This window comes from Nelumbo lutea, chromosome 2 (genome assembly GCF_056320005.1).
Source record: "Nelumbo lutea isolate HS-2025 chromosome 2, American lotus-T2T, whole genome shotgun sequence".
In the NCBI taxonomy this organism is placed as follows: domain Eukaryota; kingdom Viridiplantae; phylum Streptophyta; class Magnoliopsida; order Proteales; family Nelumbonaceae; genus Nelumbo; species Nelumbo lutea.
This window is the reverse complement of record NC_142685.1, coordinates 57,579,438-57,595,832: the sequence shown is the minus strand read 5'-3', so window position 1 is coordinate 57,595,832 and position 16,395 is coordinate 57,579,438. Positions and strand designations below refer to the sequence as shown.

The 16,395-nt window shown below is 36.3% G+C and overlaps 2 protein-coding genes and 1 long non-coding RNA gene across 4 annotated transcripts; all 3 read right to left on the bottom strand.

Annotated features, from left to right (window-relative positions):
* Positions 1-1,524: 1,524 nt before the first annotated feature.
* Positions 1,525-6,321, bottom strand: GAF1 (Polymerase/histidinol phosphatase-like protein). Of its 2 annotated transcripts, none has more exons than XM_088967722.1 (6): positions 5,739-6,321; positions 5,548-5,621; positions 5,368-5,448; positions 3,427-3,581; positions 2,167-3,332; positions 1,525-1,815 (listed from the first exon to the last, which is right to left on the bottom strand). In XM_088967722.1, exons 2-6 carry the CDS (start codon positions 5,566-5,568, stop codon positions 1,685-1,687), a joined length of 1,554 nt encoding a protein of 517 aa, XP_088823848.1. In that variant the 5' UTR covers positions 5,569-5,621; positions 5,739-6,321; the 3' UTR covers positions 1,525-1,684. The 2 variants fall into 2 exon arrangements, with proteins under 2 accessions (XP_088823848.1, XP_088823847.1); XM_088967721.1 differs by having other exon boundaries at positions 5,548-5,625; positions 5,739-6,295.
* Positions 6,322-7,362: 1,041 nt separating this feature from the next.
* LOC148870919 (uncharacterized) lies at positions 7,363-10,758 on the bottom strand. The gene is made up of 4 exons (XR_016107230.1): positions 9,901-10,758; positions 9,651-9,787; positions 9,284-9,533; positions 7,363-9,200 (listed from the first exon to the last, which is right to left on the bottom strand). It is a non-coding gene; the product is annotated as an uncharacterized LOC148870919 (long non-coding RNA).
* Positions 10,759-11,518: 760 nt separating this feature from the next.
* On the bottom strand, positions 11,519-15,261 carry LOC148870918 (uncharacterized). Its single transcript, XM_088969735.1, has 4 exons — positions 14,992-15,261; positions 14,797-14,874; positions 14,470-14,565; positions 11,519-11,897 (listed from the first exon to the last, which is right to left on the bottom strand). Exons 1-4 carry the CDS (start codon positions 14,992-14,994, stop codon positions 11,826-11,828), a joined length of 249 nt encoding a protein of 82 aa, XP_088825861.1. The 5' UTR covers positions 14,995-15,261; the 3' UTR covers positions 11,519-11,825.
* Between the last annotated feature and the right edge of the window lie 1,134 nt (positions 15,262-16,395).

Below are 16,395 nucleotides of genomic sequence, written 5' to 3'. Positions count from 1 at the left end.
TGTATCTAAGAACATAAAGTTGGCACTTATTTTGGCTTCCATACTATTCCATAACCATGCCATGATTTGGGCATCTTCCTGTTCTCAGTCATCAAACCTTGGAGAGTCAGTTGATGGTTTATCTTCCTTCATGTGTTTCACTTTCCTCTTTGCCTTGAGGAAAACTTCCATTGACTTGGCCGATGGCACATAATTCTCACCATTAAGTTTAATGGAGGTCATCTGCACACCCAAATAATAAGAAGGGATCATCACACTCGGTTTCTGATCACTAGAGCCATCTCCCGTTGCTGCCATTATGTCTCCCTCACTGCTATCTCTAATGCTGAACTCTTAGTCACCAACCAAATACTACAGCAGCCAAGGCAACACTACAGCAATCTCTAAACTCAGGTAATAGGTTCACAACAAGTCACAATCAGTCACCACTGTGCACAAACTACCATTCAGATTAAAAACAAAAGGTAAACCAACATTTAGACAACACCAACAAGGCAGAAAATTGATGTAGGCAATGTGGTCATTCCTTCCAGCCAAAAAAAAAACAACTTTTGTTCTTGCTCACACCACTACTAATTACATAGAGCCATAAATCACCACTACAGTAATTCAGCAATTTACTAACCACATACAACCCCTCTTGAGGCTGCTCAATAAAGGGTGAAAATCAAAAGCATCACCACACAACCATCTCTGTCCCACATAGTACAGGTCTATCTAACCCTTTTAAAGGTCACTACCAGTCCAAAGACATCAACTACAACCACTACAGTAACCCTTACACCATTCGGTCATTGTAAACAAAGCTTGTGCTTGGGCCTTTTTCCAAGAACCAAGGCTACAAATAACCTAGTTCTTTAAGTTCTGATCAGTCCGAGCAGATTTTTTAGGATTTTCCAACCCAGAAACACCAATAACACAAAAAAAAGGATAACCAACCTTGATGGAGAGCTTCAGTCGACCATCCACTTATTTCTGGAGTTATTCTCCTGAAAGGCAACCAAGTTCTAAGCAGAGAAAGAGAGGCCGAAGTGTTCTCAGACCTAGGTCGAGTCTGTGTTCTCCATTTGCAGTACAGAGAGAAGAAAAAGAAGTCACAAACAAAAAGGAGCAGCAATCACGAGCAGAGATTTAAAGAGCAATGTCCTACTCTGATACCATGTTATCTCAGTGGCTTCAGTAGTTCAAACCAGAGGAAGAAAAAGAAGAAGAAGAAGAAGAAGAAGAAGAAAAGGAATAGTCGAATCTGATAGCCTAAACCCTATCAGTCGACCCTAATATGAAATAGTCTCTAATTAGTTGTACAAAGGCTAAAGTGCCCCCCACTTAAGTATGGGACAGGAAGCCTCTATTAAAACTGCCACATAAGCACATAACTTAACAGAAATAAAATGACTAATCTACCCTTATTCAGCTAGCTCTAACAAGGATAATTTATGATGATGATGACGATTAAAAGCGCTTGTCCAAATGAAAGCACAAAATATATACAAGCTCCTATCTACAAGATAATAACAAAGCATATCGTCAATCTTCTATGTTCAAAACATTTTCTCTTACCAAATTCAGGCATTAATCAAATGATATCACTTATAAAAAAAATATAACTGCTACACATGAAAATTAGCTAGGTAAAGAAATACATCAACAGCTACTCTTTACTACTGCAGATAAAAATAAGAAATTAACAAATATGAGAGGGGATCCTTATCCTGTCTTTTATTTTTCGAGATTTCTTGAATAGAACATGTTTCAACAAACACTTGAAAGGAAATGGCGAAGGCCTATAACTTATCCTTCGTAATCTACTTTTACCTGCACAAGACAGAACAGGAAGCAATAAGTAATCACTGAAATAATATGTAAGTAAAAAATAATTACAGCGCTAACTCATATTAGGAGAGGATAAATTGATGATCCCAAATCCCAACTCAAACAAATTTTAAGAATCAGATAAGCAGAAATGATGAGTCTATTTCACTGATGAAACTTAATATTTGACAATAAAGTGAAATTTTTGTTAAACAATACTTAGCAAGCCCAAGCATCAAGACATTTCAGATAAAAGGCAATATTCTTTCAAATAATACTGCAGGCACCAAGTCCTAAAGTAAAACCATAGAATTTTAATCTTATGGAATGAAGTTTAAATCAAGGTGCCCTTACCCAATTTAGACTTGTCCAATGTCATGGTCTTGTTTTGAGTCTTTTGACAGTTAACTCCTTTTTTCTCTTCTGTTTCAATTAAAACCTCCTTTAGTGGCTCATCGTCTAAGATCAAGTCTGCATCTCCTTTCATCTCATCATAAGATTCTGGGAACGGCATCTCACCTACAAGAGGAACTACACCATCTCCATGCTCCTCAATCCCTTCTGCTTTTGCAAAACCATCTTGCAGAGGCACATTAGATACACTCAAATGAAAGTCACTTTGCTCCTGGTCTACTCTCTCAGCTATGACTGACTTAATTCTAATATCCTGGACACCTGAAACTGCATCAACATTTTTTTGCAAACACCCAATGTCCATGGAAGGAGTAGAGTGTTCCAGAGTATCAACCGATGATACCAGATCGCCTTCAATAGGAGAAATACAATCCTTTGATGGTGAAACCACATCCAACATACCAGACTCCATAGGCTCATTGCATGCATCAGAAGCAGGAACTATAGTGGTATCACCTGGAAATTCAAGATTTTCAGAGGTAGTCATGAGATCTCTGGACGCTATATCATGCAGTTCTGTTCCAACTGTAGCCAAAATGGGGTCACAACTATTTGAACTCCTAAGCTCCCCATCCCATGGTTTAGGAGTCTCTTTCTGGGAACAAATGAAAACTGCTGAAGTATCATTTGGTGTCACAGGCTCCAGAAAACCTTCAGAACCAGAGGTTTGATGCTTTAACGGAGATGTCCAATTTTCATTAGGAGCTTCATTGATGCAATTTGATTGATTGGACACTTCAACAACAGCAGCTAATCCCTCAGGATTCTTGGCTGCATGTAACAGGTCTAAAGTATTATCTGGTGCCTGCAATTCAGCTCCAGTGCCATACACTGAATCCATTAATTGCATATTGTTTAACAGTGTTCCTTCTGAGATTGAAGTAAAATCAATGGCTTTTAAAATCTTAGGGTCTTCAGCAGATGAAGAGAACATCTTGGAAATATCATCTAACAAAAGATCACCATCACCACTAGAAATTTGATCCCAATTATGACATTCCACAAACCAAGGCTCCGACTCCATCTGTTCCCCAGATGAAATTTTTTCAATTTTTATGGCCTCCTTGAAATATTTCTTCTTCTTCAAAGAACCAGCTATCAGGGTCCTGCAAAATATAAAATAGAAGATAGAGAATCTAAAAATCCAAGTTCTATTTCTTAAAAGAAAAGGAACACCAGCAATTCTGCAATTTAGCATACCTGCAGTTCTTGGAAATAGCTGCTTTAGCTCGTTCCATAGAAAGGCCAAACAATGATGATAAATTTGCAACGTCATATGGCCCTCTAAGTTCATTTACGGTAGGGGAAGCACTTGAGAAAATGAGATTTTTCCCTCGTGTCCAGTCCACCAGCAACTGAAGGTTGTATACGTGTTTTTGATTGTTAGGTTGTAGATTATATATTAGATGAGTAAATTAATGCTCACTCTAAATGACAAAGTACAGCATGCACAAGATACACATGGAGATTTAAATAAATGAATCCAGCTATTCCTTGTTGTGCCACCAAATCTTGTCAAATTGAAACTCCACATCAATGTCCCAAAAAAAATCACTCATTGAGATCAATAAACACAAAATGCCCATATTTTTTTATCAAATGTATTTATTTTGTTCAAATTTTCTGAATAACGAATACCAACTGCTCCTATTGAATCTTCCAAGAAAGTGTTACATAATAATTCACAACTGAATGTGGATGCAACTTTTGATTTTTCTATACTAGAGCCCATACTGGAAATGATGATATACTTCCCAATACAAGCATTTCTTGCTCAGTCCTATTACTAGCATACCTGCTCGTTTTCTCAAGTAACAAAGCAAGAGATACCCTCTGTAGATGTCCAATTCAATTGATAAACTCATAGTTAATTTTCCTTTTGATATTATCAAATGATAATATGGTAAGATAAATGTTCAGAGGACAGTTTTTCCTATTGTCACCCAATATCTTTCATGTGTCAATTTAACTGATTTATTCCTAGTAGGATTTCATTACTGATCTTATCTTGGTTGGTCAATTGTTTAGCAAGCAAAGTCATATCTTACAGAATTTTGTGCCCTTCTCTATCTACTGGGACATCTAGAAAGAAAGAAATCTCAGAGCGAGCTTGGTCATGGGAAAGGTGGAAGAGCAAAGTCTTTTGCTGGTCTTCCAGATAAAGAAATTTGATGGTCTGATGTTCTCTCAATTTTGTAATGCCTAGGCCACTATCTTTTCCTTTATGGTTTGATTGTTGTCTGAATGTATATTTCGTATCTGACCACACATTTTTGCTTTAAAGTATAGGCTCCTCCCCATCATGGCTCTCTATATAGTTATTGCATTTATTTAATGGTTGGATTGACCATCAGAAAATGAGACACCTGAATAGTTATGAGTTATAACAAGCCTAGACCATTCTATGGCTGTGTAGACCCTAAACGAAGATATTACCTTTTAAGAATATGTTCAATAACTCAAGCCGCAAAAAAAAAAAGATGAATATCAATAAACTACCTGTTCAAAATGTGGGATAATAGACCACAATTGTGTGTATGTAGTGTAGTCTCAATATAAACTCGTTTTTCAATAGATAACAATACAATATTGTCAGAAAAAAGATAGAGCACCAGACCTTAGCAAGGAGGCTGGCTACAAGAACAAAGAAAAAGATGCAACAATCACCAAGGTGATTGCATAAGAAAAAGGAAAGTAGCAATACAAGCCCAGCTTCATAAAATCACATTGGGTTTGGGAGTCAGCTTTTGAGAAAATGGTTCACTTCCCACCTTTTTATCCAGAAATAAAAGAGCATTGACGTGCCTTACCAGCAGCACACAAACAACATGAAGGATTTTGATTTGGCATTGGACATGTACAAAATTTCTTTTATCTTTTGCTTCATTTGTTTCTGTTTTATTTCAGTAAAAAAGTGCAGAACTAGCCTGAGAAGCATAACTGCAGAGAGGAAAATTTTCCTCATTTTATGACACTAATCTATATAGAAGATATTATTTTATATGAAAACAATACAAGGAAAGTTATTAATATGAGCAACAATTAACAGTTTGAGACTATTTATCAAAAAAAAGAAACAACTAACAATTTGAGACACAACAAGCAGCGAATATTTATATCCAATTATACATGATTTCGCACCTTTGCATTTGAAATCATTTGCCTCCTAGCTTGAATGTCAGAGATAAGGGGAGAGTAGGTAATCTCGAAATATATCCCGCGCTGCACATTGATATGCAAGTAAAAGTTTATTGGATTCATTCTTCAATAAAAAAGAATAAGAAAAATAAAATAAAAACCTTTGAGAAGTGAAGAAGAAACCTCTATTGCAGCTTTGACCATGGGTAGCTTCAAACGAAATGGTAGGTTCTGAGAGAAATCTATTGCAATCAAATCTACCTACGTCGGAAGTTTGAAGCGAAGATAAGGTCCACTTTACATTGATGATTCACGATAGTATTGAAAGAAACAAATTGTAAAAAGCAAAAAAGAAAGATCTGTGCCCCACAAACCTCAGAAACCTTGCAGGCTTCTTCAAACGTAACCTGATTCAGAGGGCGAACAGCAACCAAATCGTAAGTCTTGAGCACAGGATTTCCGGAATTCAAGGCGCGAATCTGAAGAGAGCTGTCGACAATGACCGTCAAACGAGTATACTGACGGAAGGGAGAGGATGAAGGAAGTCCCAAGAGCTCTCTGTGAAACTTAACGGAGGTGGAGAGAGAGGGGGCGACTTTGAGAAGAGAAGAGAGAGGAAAGAGAGAGATGGTGCATCGATCGGAATTAGACATGACGCCTTTGATGGAACGATTAAAAGCGACTCCAGTGTAGCCGAGTTCCATTGCCTTCACTACAATCTTTAGTCTCGTGTCCTTCTTGCTGCTCTTATTGGGTACATGTTTTTCTGATCCTCCTCCCTCCAGGTAAGGCACGTTGAGGTCGAAGAACCCCATTCCTCTTTCTCTTCACTTGTTACCTCACCAACTGCAGAGACCCGCGCGAACCAGAGCTAGGCGGCGGCACAGGCTCTTTACGTTTATGGGTTTTGGGTTTTGCTTTTAAAATTGGGGTTTTTCGACTGAAGAGTATAAATACAAATATGTGGAGGGCAAAAACTTCTATTTTATATGTATTTGTATTGTTTATATTTATATTTGAATTCTTTCTAAATTGAGACATAAATATAAATATATATATATATATATAAAATAATACAAAATATAAAATTTTGCATTTTATATATTTGTATCCAGTTGTTTGGATCAGGGTAAGATTAATTTGATGTATTGATGTGGCATTGTCTAAAATCAGTTAGTATTGAATCTAAAATTATAAATCTTTAATATTTTTTGTTAGTCAGTTTTGATTGTACTTGAATCCAATTCACCCGATCCGTTGATAGCCTAAATTACTAAACAATCATGAACATCCCTTTTACAATTTACTTTTCTTTTTTTTCTTTTGTATATATATATACTAAATTCATGATCTATTCTTTTTTTATGATTTTTTGACATATTTCTCTATTTTATCTGAAAATTGAATGAATATAATGTTCCACGTCGGCCAGTGGTCAACCACTAATGGTTATTTTTGTTTTACAAACCAAAACTAAATGTAGAGTTACAAGAAGCAACTCTTAAAGAGATGCCAAGCATTAACTACTAATTTTATTTTGGGGTAGCATCTTTTTAATGTCGGGCAACTCATGGACTATTTACAACAGCCAAGACAAAGAGGTGGTGATGAGTTTCGGCTTTTTATCTAGTTGCAATGATTCATGACAATTATAATGATGGTTACAAGATGGAACAATGATTAGAAGAGAGTGGCAATGAGTTTCTAACAAGGTTATTGACAGGGGATTGATACATTGCAAACATCAATAGTTGGGACTCAACTAAATGAACAAAAAAAACTAATTCGGCACCAAGTGGTAAATATGGAGGGTGTTTGGTTTCATGGTGTTTGAGGAAATTATTTTTTAAAGCTTCTACTAATGATTAGACATTTTTCACTGTTACACTGATGTGATGCCTAATGGCACTTAATGACACTTAATTGTCATAAACAATTGTAATTATTATTTTTCTTGACTTTGCAAACAAATAAAACACAAACATTGAATGAAAAAACTTAAACCAAACCAAACACATACATGATGGAAAAATTGCTCAAAGGATAATGGGACATTCAGTGTACAAGATGAACTCAAACAAGAAAAGGAAATAGAACTTAACTGCAACAAGAGAATTTTTGTGAAAGATACTTCATGGAAAAGTTGAGGCTTGCTGGTTTGAAAATATTATTTCGACGTATGTGAAAGAATGAGGCCACCGGGGGGTGCTACTAGAGAGGCATAGGCACCATCTGGTATCATCATGAGCACCTCATGTGTTCCATTCTCGCCTTATCGGCAATGACACCATTCTTCGCAACTTCAATTATTATCAGCCCCCTTCATTGTAAAGAGACGATGAGCAACAACAGCAGCTCTATTTTCTGTCACTCTCTCTAATGCTTCATGCACAGTGCACCACACACTCTGATTTTGCATCCAATGCACTTGTAGCCTTATTGAGCAAAAGATCTTTGGATCCTATATATGAAAATGTTATTCTCCCAAGATCTGTACATCTGAACGTGTTAGGTATCTTATGCTAATATGTTTGAAGCAATGATTTAAAAGGCATGCAAGGCGCATGGCCTAGGTCCTAGATGCACCACTTTCAAAAGGCATGCACCCTGGTAGTCCTTGCACCTCAACCCAGGTATTTGCCTTTTTTAATATTTGTTTCACTTTTTGGTGTATTTTAAGCATGGTGGCTGGGCCTGGACCCTCGAGGCCTTGACTAAGTCCTTGAAGCAAGTTCAAACAAGTTCATATTAAAATCTTAAAATTTTTAATCCCTAAATAATGATTTTTATAATTTTAATTATCTTTTAGAAATATCTTTTATCATGATGAATGAATGAATGAATAACATTAGAAAATGCTGGACTCATTCAGTCATCATAATAAAAGATAATATCATTTTTTAGGGATGGATAATTTTAAAATCCTAACATGGACTTGTTTAGACTTGCCTCAAGGGGCTTGGTATAAAGGCAGCTTGTAGAAATAGGAATGAAAGATATAATACACTAATACCACATCAACTATTTGAAATAATGCAATTGAGAAAGAAATAAAGAAATCAAAAGTTTAACATGCTTGAATATGTTTTGTATGCTATTATTTTTTTTACTTTATCTTCGTAATTGTCACTTTGAGTATGTTTTATATGTTATTTTTATGTATTTAAATTTGAGCTAATAGTGAGATTTTTTTTCACCTTGTGCTGTTAAAACACTGGTTTGAGGTCAATATGACCTTTTCGACACTAGCCAGGGACATACCTTCTTCACTGCTTGAATCAATCTTAAGGCCGTGCTTGGAAATGATGCAAATGGAGTGTAAATCCCGGTTCAGGATAAATTTGCACTCTAGTAGTCTAGTTCACTTTTGCATGTTTTTGGCAACATGACATTTATATATTGACAAATGACAGAAAATGCATTTTCCAATACATATTTACATTGACGATAAGATGTAAAAGTACATTAATAAAAAATAAGTGAATTTGCATTCAAGTGAGCTTTTGATAAAAAAAGACATAGGTTTTATTGGAATTTGTGTTTGCATCCATTATAGCGAAAAGTCTGTTTGGTAAAAAGGTAAATTTGTCAATGCAAAATTAACCCAACTTTACAATTTACATGAACCACTTTACACTACATATTTGCATTCACACTTATTTGCATCGTTTCCAAACGCAGACTAAATTTTCTGTCTAGAATGTTGAAAACAGAAGTAGTTGAATCTTTTGGATTGTTCGTATATAGAGCCTTTGCAATTTATCAAAAAAAAAAAAGGAGCTGTTGCACTAGTTTGTGAAATTCCAGATGCTGATATTGTCAAAGGCAAAGAAAACCTGCAAAAGTCAGGCCATTAGAAACGAAAACAAACACTACTGAGAAATAGGAACAAGAAAACAAATCATCACAGTTCCATTACCTTGAAAACTTGTCCAAATGTTGCATGAAAACATGTTGCACAAGAATAGCTCCAAAGTAGAAGTATAAAGCACTAGTGCAAAAAAGCACAAGGAGAACCATATCCTCTGCTGCCTGCGACTCCAAGTTGGATTCAGTGTTTCATTGGAGCATCACATTTTTTATGGCTTAGACTCTGCACAGAATGGTGCAACTATTCTAATACTACCTAGTGCATCATTTGCAACTTGACTTGCTTCTTCATACATTACCTGCAAGAGATTTTATAATTTTCTTAGCAGCCCAACAATTTCTGCAATGCATATTATTTGGAAATCACATTACAACCATTACTGCTGAAATCTATAATTAGTGTTAATCAAAATTACCATGTGTGTTTTTGGAAACCCCATCATCTAATTCTTTCAATGCATCAACCTAACAATAGAGTAAGGGAAATAGCCTTGACATCTGCACTAAATCCCTCCTGCAGAAACTTCATTTGAGCATATCCTTGCAGACCCACCTATGGTAACAAAACCAAAACTATTAGTGCCAATCTCCAATTAGCCAAAGATGCTATAATAAGTCCTGCTATGAGTGTTGATATGATCTGAACCATCAAGGTCAAGGCATCACCTACAAGACACTGCACATTTGAAGCATGGGCAGATAACCTTGCACCAATAGCCCCACTGAAATGGAATCAGAACTTTCTTGTCTTAATATATTAGAAAAAAAAAATGGGATAAGTAAACTGCACTCCACCTCAGAATTCTGACTTAAACTGCAAACCTATAATAATTCAAAATTATAAACACCTCCACCTATAACACCAATACCTGCCTGTGAATTGGCATCAATTCTGAGCTGGCACCTACCCCCAACTGTACAGTGGAACTAGGATTTCAGAGGGTGGACTAAACAGTAAAAACCCCTAGAAAATTCTATGTATAGAGGGAACTTCGGGGGTTAGCTAGAAATTGGTTAATCTACCTTGAATCTGATGCAGGTTCATCAAACCAACTAATTTCCTGGTGTACCACGTTCTCAAATGTCATAGATTGAATATGTTGTATCAATTTACCTCCAGGCTCCAGCAACACCAAATAAATATTGTTGCATTGGTACAGAAATTAGAGCAATGCAACCTAGACCTATATACTTCAAAACCCAAAACATGGACTCTTTTTGAAGTTCATGAGGATGAATACATTCATTTGTTCAAAGAGGAGAGCCACTTCCATCATCCATCAGCATAAATAGGACTGCAAACTGATTGAATTGAATTCAGATTGCAATCAAGCATTCAATGGTATAAATAACTTAAACTAAAATGATCAACATATCAAGGTTCAAAGTATCAATACGTATCGTGCCGGTGGCTTCCCAATATGCCCCTACAGAGGGTGTATCGGGGTTCTGACTGGTTCAAGGGGTGGAGGAGCCTTAAACCGATCCCCCTGAACCAGTTTTGCAAAAAAAAAAAAAAAAAAACACTTTCAATATCGCCTGATACTCCCCTACCGGCGTATCGATATTTTGAACCTTGCAACATATTATATATTATTAGTAAAATAAATTAAAGTGAAAAATAAAAATAAATTAGAAATGACTCTAATATTGTATTTTCATGAGAAAAATGAATTGAAAAATGCTTGAAAGAAACTTAAATTTTGATAAAAACACAACATTCAAACCAAGGATTATATTATCTCGGAAAGGGGTATGATACAATTACAAATGGATCGAATGGGGACCACCTTAAATGGGATAGAATACGGACAATCGGATACTGTTTGCAACCCTACCAAACCTATGGGATTGAACTGGGTGTACCTTGATCCCTATTTGATTATCAATATTCAGATTTGAATCAAATCTTATCCGGAGTTTACTCAACTAATAAATTCCATTTCCATTACTAAAAGACCCTTCAAGTGTCATACAATGAACAGCTCCTTCAGGTGCTGAAATTGATCTATTTGTCAAGTGAGGCGAGACATTTTCCATCCATTCTTTGTATGACTTTTCACCCCCGTGTACTTTCCAAGAATTAACTGCAATCAAAGGCTAATCCAATATTGAGTTCGGATATGCTGACATCACATTGCTGTCCATGCTCATCCAGCCACACGTTGATAATATCGTGGATCACAAGACAACTGATATATGCGGCTGGGTGAGCGTGGCCGGCAATGTGTTGTGGTCAGCAGATCCAAACTCCCAAAATTTCACCGCCTGTCAAACAACAAGATGAATCCTCCAACGTTTCGTCATCTTTTTTGCTACAATCAGTATTAGAGTAGTTGTACAATGGATTGCACTCCACACACGTCTGCAATTCACAAAAATCCCTAAAGTCCAGTAACAATGGGCATTTTTATTGAACAGAAAAATGTTCCCCTCTCTCTCTCTCTCTCTCTCTCTCTCTCTCTCTCTCTCATATATATATATATATATATATATATATATATATATGAAATCATATTAACCTCTGAAAGAAAAAGCATTTAGGAATGCAAGTTTTGTTTAGTTGTAAAGGGTAAAGCTTCAACTTTCAATCAGTCCTGTTTCTTATCATCTAAACCCACAGTTGGTGTGATGAAGTGGGGTAATGTGGCTTGCTCCTCCACCTGCATAGAACAAGGATTGCCAGGTTACATTCGCATGCTGCACAAAGCTGTAAAGGATTACCGCAGCATGGACTGAAACATTATGCATTTACTTAGAACATAAAGCATTATGTTGAAAGGGTGTTTATGGAGAAACAAGGAAAAGATATCCGTGGCACAAGGTATAATTGCTACAGGTTGTGTCGGACAAAAACTCTTATCTGTGAAATAAGATCCATAGGCAATTAAGAGGCAGGTGTCAAATCAAAATAACAAAAACAATTGGATGATTTGTTTCCAAATGCTTCCACAATTGGTTGTTCTTTTGGACCATTCAAAATACATATGGAGTATGGTACAGGATGGATATGATTTGTAGACAAGATAGCATTATACTAAGAAGAATCATCTATAGAGATTATGTATAAGCATATATTATAATTATCATGTATCACATATACAATGACCATTATATATGCCAGAATACCATGGCCATAAATCTCTACCAGGACCCAAGCAACTTAACCTTTGGCATTTTCTTGCACAAAGTGATTGCTAAGTTGCTCTCAATGGTAAATTTTATAAATAACTTAAATTCATAGCTATTTGCTAGCTGGAGAGTTTGGTTATCCTGACCCACTTGCCAGACTTATACCAAAGGCAACTAGCTAAAAGAAAACGGAAAGCAAGAGCATAACTGGATTACCCAGTATGTCAGTTGGGATATCATCATCACCATCATCCAAGCCCTCAATAATATTAAAAGAAATTTATAGAAAAAAACAGAAAAAAAAAATATGGCATGATAATTGATTGGCCCCTAAAGAGTTTCTAATTCCAAGTCCTAACCAGCCTTCAATAACTTAAGATAATAGCTCCTAAACCATCTCCAAAACACTATGCCCCAGATTCCCTATGTAGTTTGAAAACCTTGTTCATAGATATCTAAAACATGAGAGTTGAATGTTAGAACAAGGTGAGCACAACCTTGCAATACATTGAAAATTCAAGCGAGACATCACAGAGTTGGTTAACAATGACCATTTAATGAGTGAGAATCATGGTTAAACCTAGAATCCATTTGCTACTTCATCAACTTGGTGCACATTGCAGAAATCAAGGTTCAATGATCAACAGAGAACCTACAAACGGAATGCAGAACCTCAGCCACAGCTCCAGACTCAAGAAAATTTGGTTGCATTACGTTTCTTTTAGATATAGATATTCTAGTTAGAAATAGAGAGCAACCACCTAATTCTAGACAAGAGAATGATGAAGCGTCAAGAGAAGGAAGACTATGCAGAGAGGGCATACAAAAATGGTTCCCATGTGGCTAGAGGATGACCACAGATTCCTCACAAATTGGTCCAAAGTATAGAGAATTAATGACACAATACAGCAAATTAAAAGTAGGCAAGTGAAAATAGAAAATGAAGTACAGGTATACTCAGAGAAAGAGAGAACTGCCCGGTATAGTTAACAGCAAGTAATAAGTATAGGCACCACATCCTTTATTTTTATTTCTTTTATTCATAAATCATAACAACAAAATCTATATATTTTAAGCTACAGATGCATGTAGCTTTACCCCAGCACAAAAAAAAAAATCCATATATTTTGTGTGTATGTATATACATACATACATACATACATATATATATATATATATATATATATATATATATATATATATATATAATATGGTGCAATTACTGATCCTGATCTTCAAGAAAGGAGAGAAGGTAGTTCCTATAACAAGGATAACCAAAAGGGCAACAAAGAACCAGAAGCCACACCAGTTATACAGAAACCCAATATAGCTCCAAGTTAAAAACTAAACTCACAAGAAGTCTATATAGAATATATGACAAGGAAAGAAGAAATAATAGCTATAGACTTATTAAACATTTCATAACTTATTAGAAATCAAAAGAAAGAAAATTACTATAAACAATGAACATATGACTTAGTATATAGCAGTAAACTTCATTCAGTAAAAACAGTACCTTCTAAAACGAATAAAAACATCATTACAAGAAAAAAAGTAGTAGTAGTAGTAGTAGCAGTAGTTATTTTGTACATCAGATTCTTTTCAGGGGTCCAGGTCCATAGTAGAGCTTACTGGTTCTTTCTCCACAAAAAAACAGGCAATCAATGTTTGACGGCATCATTGTTCTATTAGTACCCAACAGTAGGTGCAATTTTCTACTATGAACCTACTCTTTAACAAACCAGTTCCAAATTATACTCACCAAACCCCAACTTTCTCTTCCTTCAGATACTACCTTATCCAGCATATCCATGGCCTTGATACTGTCCCGGCCTTCTTGTGCAGGCCTTATTAATATTGGGTTATTCCATAATCTATACAGTATCACATCTAAACCATCGAAATATTTGTAACAACACTTTCCTCTTTAAACTCAACGATATCAATTTAAGAACAGTTTCAAGATTATGTCCATGCATTTCTCTATTTTATGGTCCTAGGCAGTTTGCGGATTATATGAAAAACTAACAGACAAGTTAAAAAGAAGGATGGGGCATAAATTTCTTCTTTTTTTCACAGCAGGAATCTATGAATAAGGCTTACTTTATCATCCTTCTTCGCTACGGGTTTGTACGGACAAGCTGGTGGAGCCCTTTCTGGCTTCCTGTATTCCCAACCTAAAAGACGATACACTTTTGCCTGCAAAACAGGGGAAATTAAGCAAAAGAAGAAAGCAATAAAGCGAATTGCGAAGTAGATAGAGAATCGTGCTTATGGGGGAAGACGGGTAGTGGAAAAAACAATACGACTAAAATCAAATAAGATAATCAAAACAGACAAAAGTGAAGGGGGAAATCATCTAAGCTCAGAAAAGGGATGAAAGGAAGGAAGAAAACCCAGATGCGAAACGAGGATAAAAAAACATGCAACCATAATGAAATCAAATAGCAATGGCAAGACGTTGACAATAGGGACGAGGAAGAGCGGCAACAAACAAGCCAAGCAAACCTGGAAGGAACCACACAAATAAAGATCAAAACCTGGGAAACTATAAACACTTCAACCATCATGGAGATATAAGGAAGGAATTAATGCAAAACATAACAAAAATCCGGTTAGATTTACCATCTTCACGACGTTTTTCTGACTCTGTACTTTTCTTCTTCTCTCGCTCTATTCTATATTCTCCCGCGGGCGGAAAATTCTACAACAAAATCGACGAACAACCGAGAATTCTTCGTTTTCTTCTTGCCTGACAAAGTAAAATCAAATCTTCATTTTTTCTTACTTGTTTTTTACGCACACGCGCGCGTTCCGCTGACCTGTGACACTGTGTGTGTGACGTGATCTTCATCTTCCGAGTGTTCTGAGTTCTGACGATGACTTCTAATTCATAGGCTTCACAGCACAGGAGTGGGATATTGCTTCGATTTGAATTCGAATCCGAACCGTTTGTTTCGGGTTTGAAGCTATTGAGTCTTGAGATGGACTACGTATACCAAGAGTGGTACGTATAACGTATCGGCACAATATGTCTCTGAATCTGGTCGTCGTATTACATTGTATCGGTGAATACCGTCCGATACAGATATGGAAATAATTGGTGCCTAGTTTGATGAAATTATATATTGAATGTTTTTGAATTTTAAATTGTAAGTTTTCAAGATTCCTATTCAATCTTGACCACTAAGAGATTTAAGGTTCAATAGAAGAAAAAGTGAAGAAAAGTAGAATGTCTATAGGATGCCGCCCCCATTTTAAGTTAATATATATAGGTTATGCTAGTTACATGAAAGGACATGTCTGCCCTTGGTGTTTACATCATAGCTGCTAACAAATAACAAACAATATAGATCTGAAACTATAAATAACAGAATAGTAAAATAACCACAACTGTGACTAGATACATTCTATCCTACGGACAGAGTGGGACCACAGTTGTGGGGCCCACATCAATGTTCTCTACACTCCCCCTCAAGTTGGGAGTATATGTTCATCATTCCCAACTTGTATAGATCCGCATCTAGCTTCTTTCTTAATACGGCTTTAGTGAGGATGGCTGCTAGTTGCATACTGGATGTGATGTAAGGGAAGCATACTTCTTGAGATGAGACCCTTTCTCGCACAAAATGGCAGTCAACTTCAATGTGTTTGGTTATGTTATGCTGTAGTGGATTATGTGCTATATTAATGGTGGCTTGATTATCACAGTACAACATCATGGGCTTCTCATACTCAATACCCAACTCCTCAAATACATATCTTAGCCATAGGATTTTAGCCACTCCATTGGCCATGGACATGTATTCTGCTTCAGCACTTGTCCGGGAGACAACACTTTGTTTCTTACTTCTCCAAGATACAAGGTTTCCTCCCACAATGGCACAATATCCTGAGGTAGACCTTTTGTCATCAACACTCCCAGCCCAATCTGCATCAGTATAGACCTCCACCTTCATGTGGCTCTCATCAACACTGCTGATGATCAGGATCAACTTGCTTGCACCGCCTGTGATAAACCCTCAACTC

Coding starts and splice junctions, on each gene's coding strand:
- LOC148870918 (XM_088969735.1), bottom strand. Junction 14,566..14,796: donor TGCTATTTGATTTCATTATG/GTTGCATGTTTT, acceptor CCTGTTTTGCAG/GCAAAAGTGTATCGTCTTTT. Junction 11,898..14,469: donor TAGCGAAGAAGGATGATAAA/GTAAGCCTTATT, acceptor TGTTCTATGCAG/GTGGAGGAGCAAGCCACATT.
- GAF1 (XM_088967721.1), bottom strand. CDS start 6,179: ATGGGGTTCTTCGACCTCAACGTGCCTTACCTGGAGGGAGGAGGATCA. Junction 5,449..5,547: donor TGGTCAAAGCTGCAATAGAG/GTTTCTTCTTCA, acceptor ATCAATGTGCAG/CGCGGGATATATTTCGAGAT. Junction 3,582..5,367: donor AAATGATTTCAAATGCAAAG/GTGCGAAATCAT, acceptor TACAACCTTCAG/TTGCTGGTGGACTGGACACG.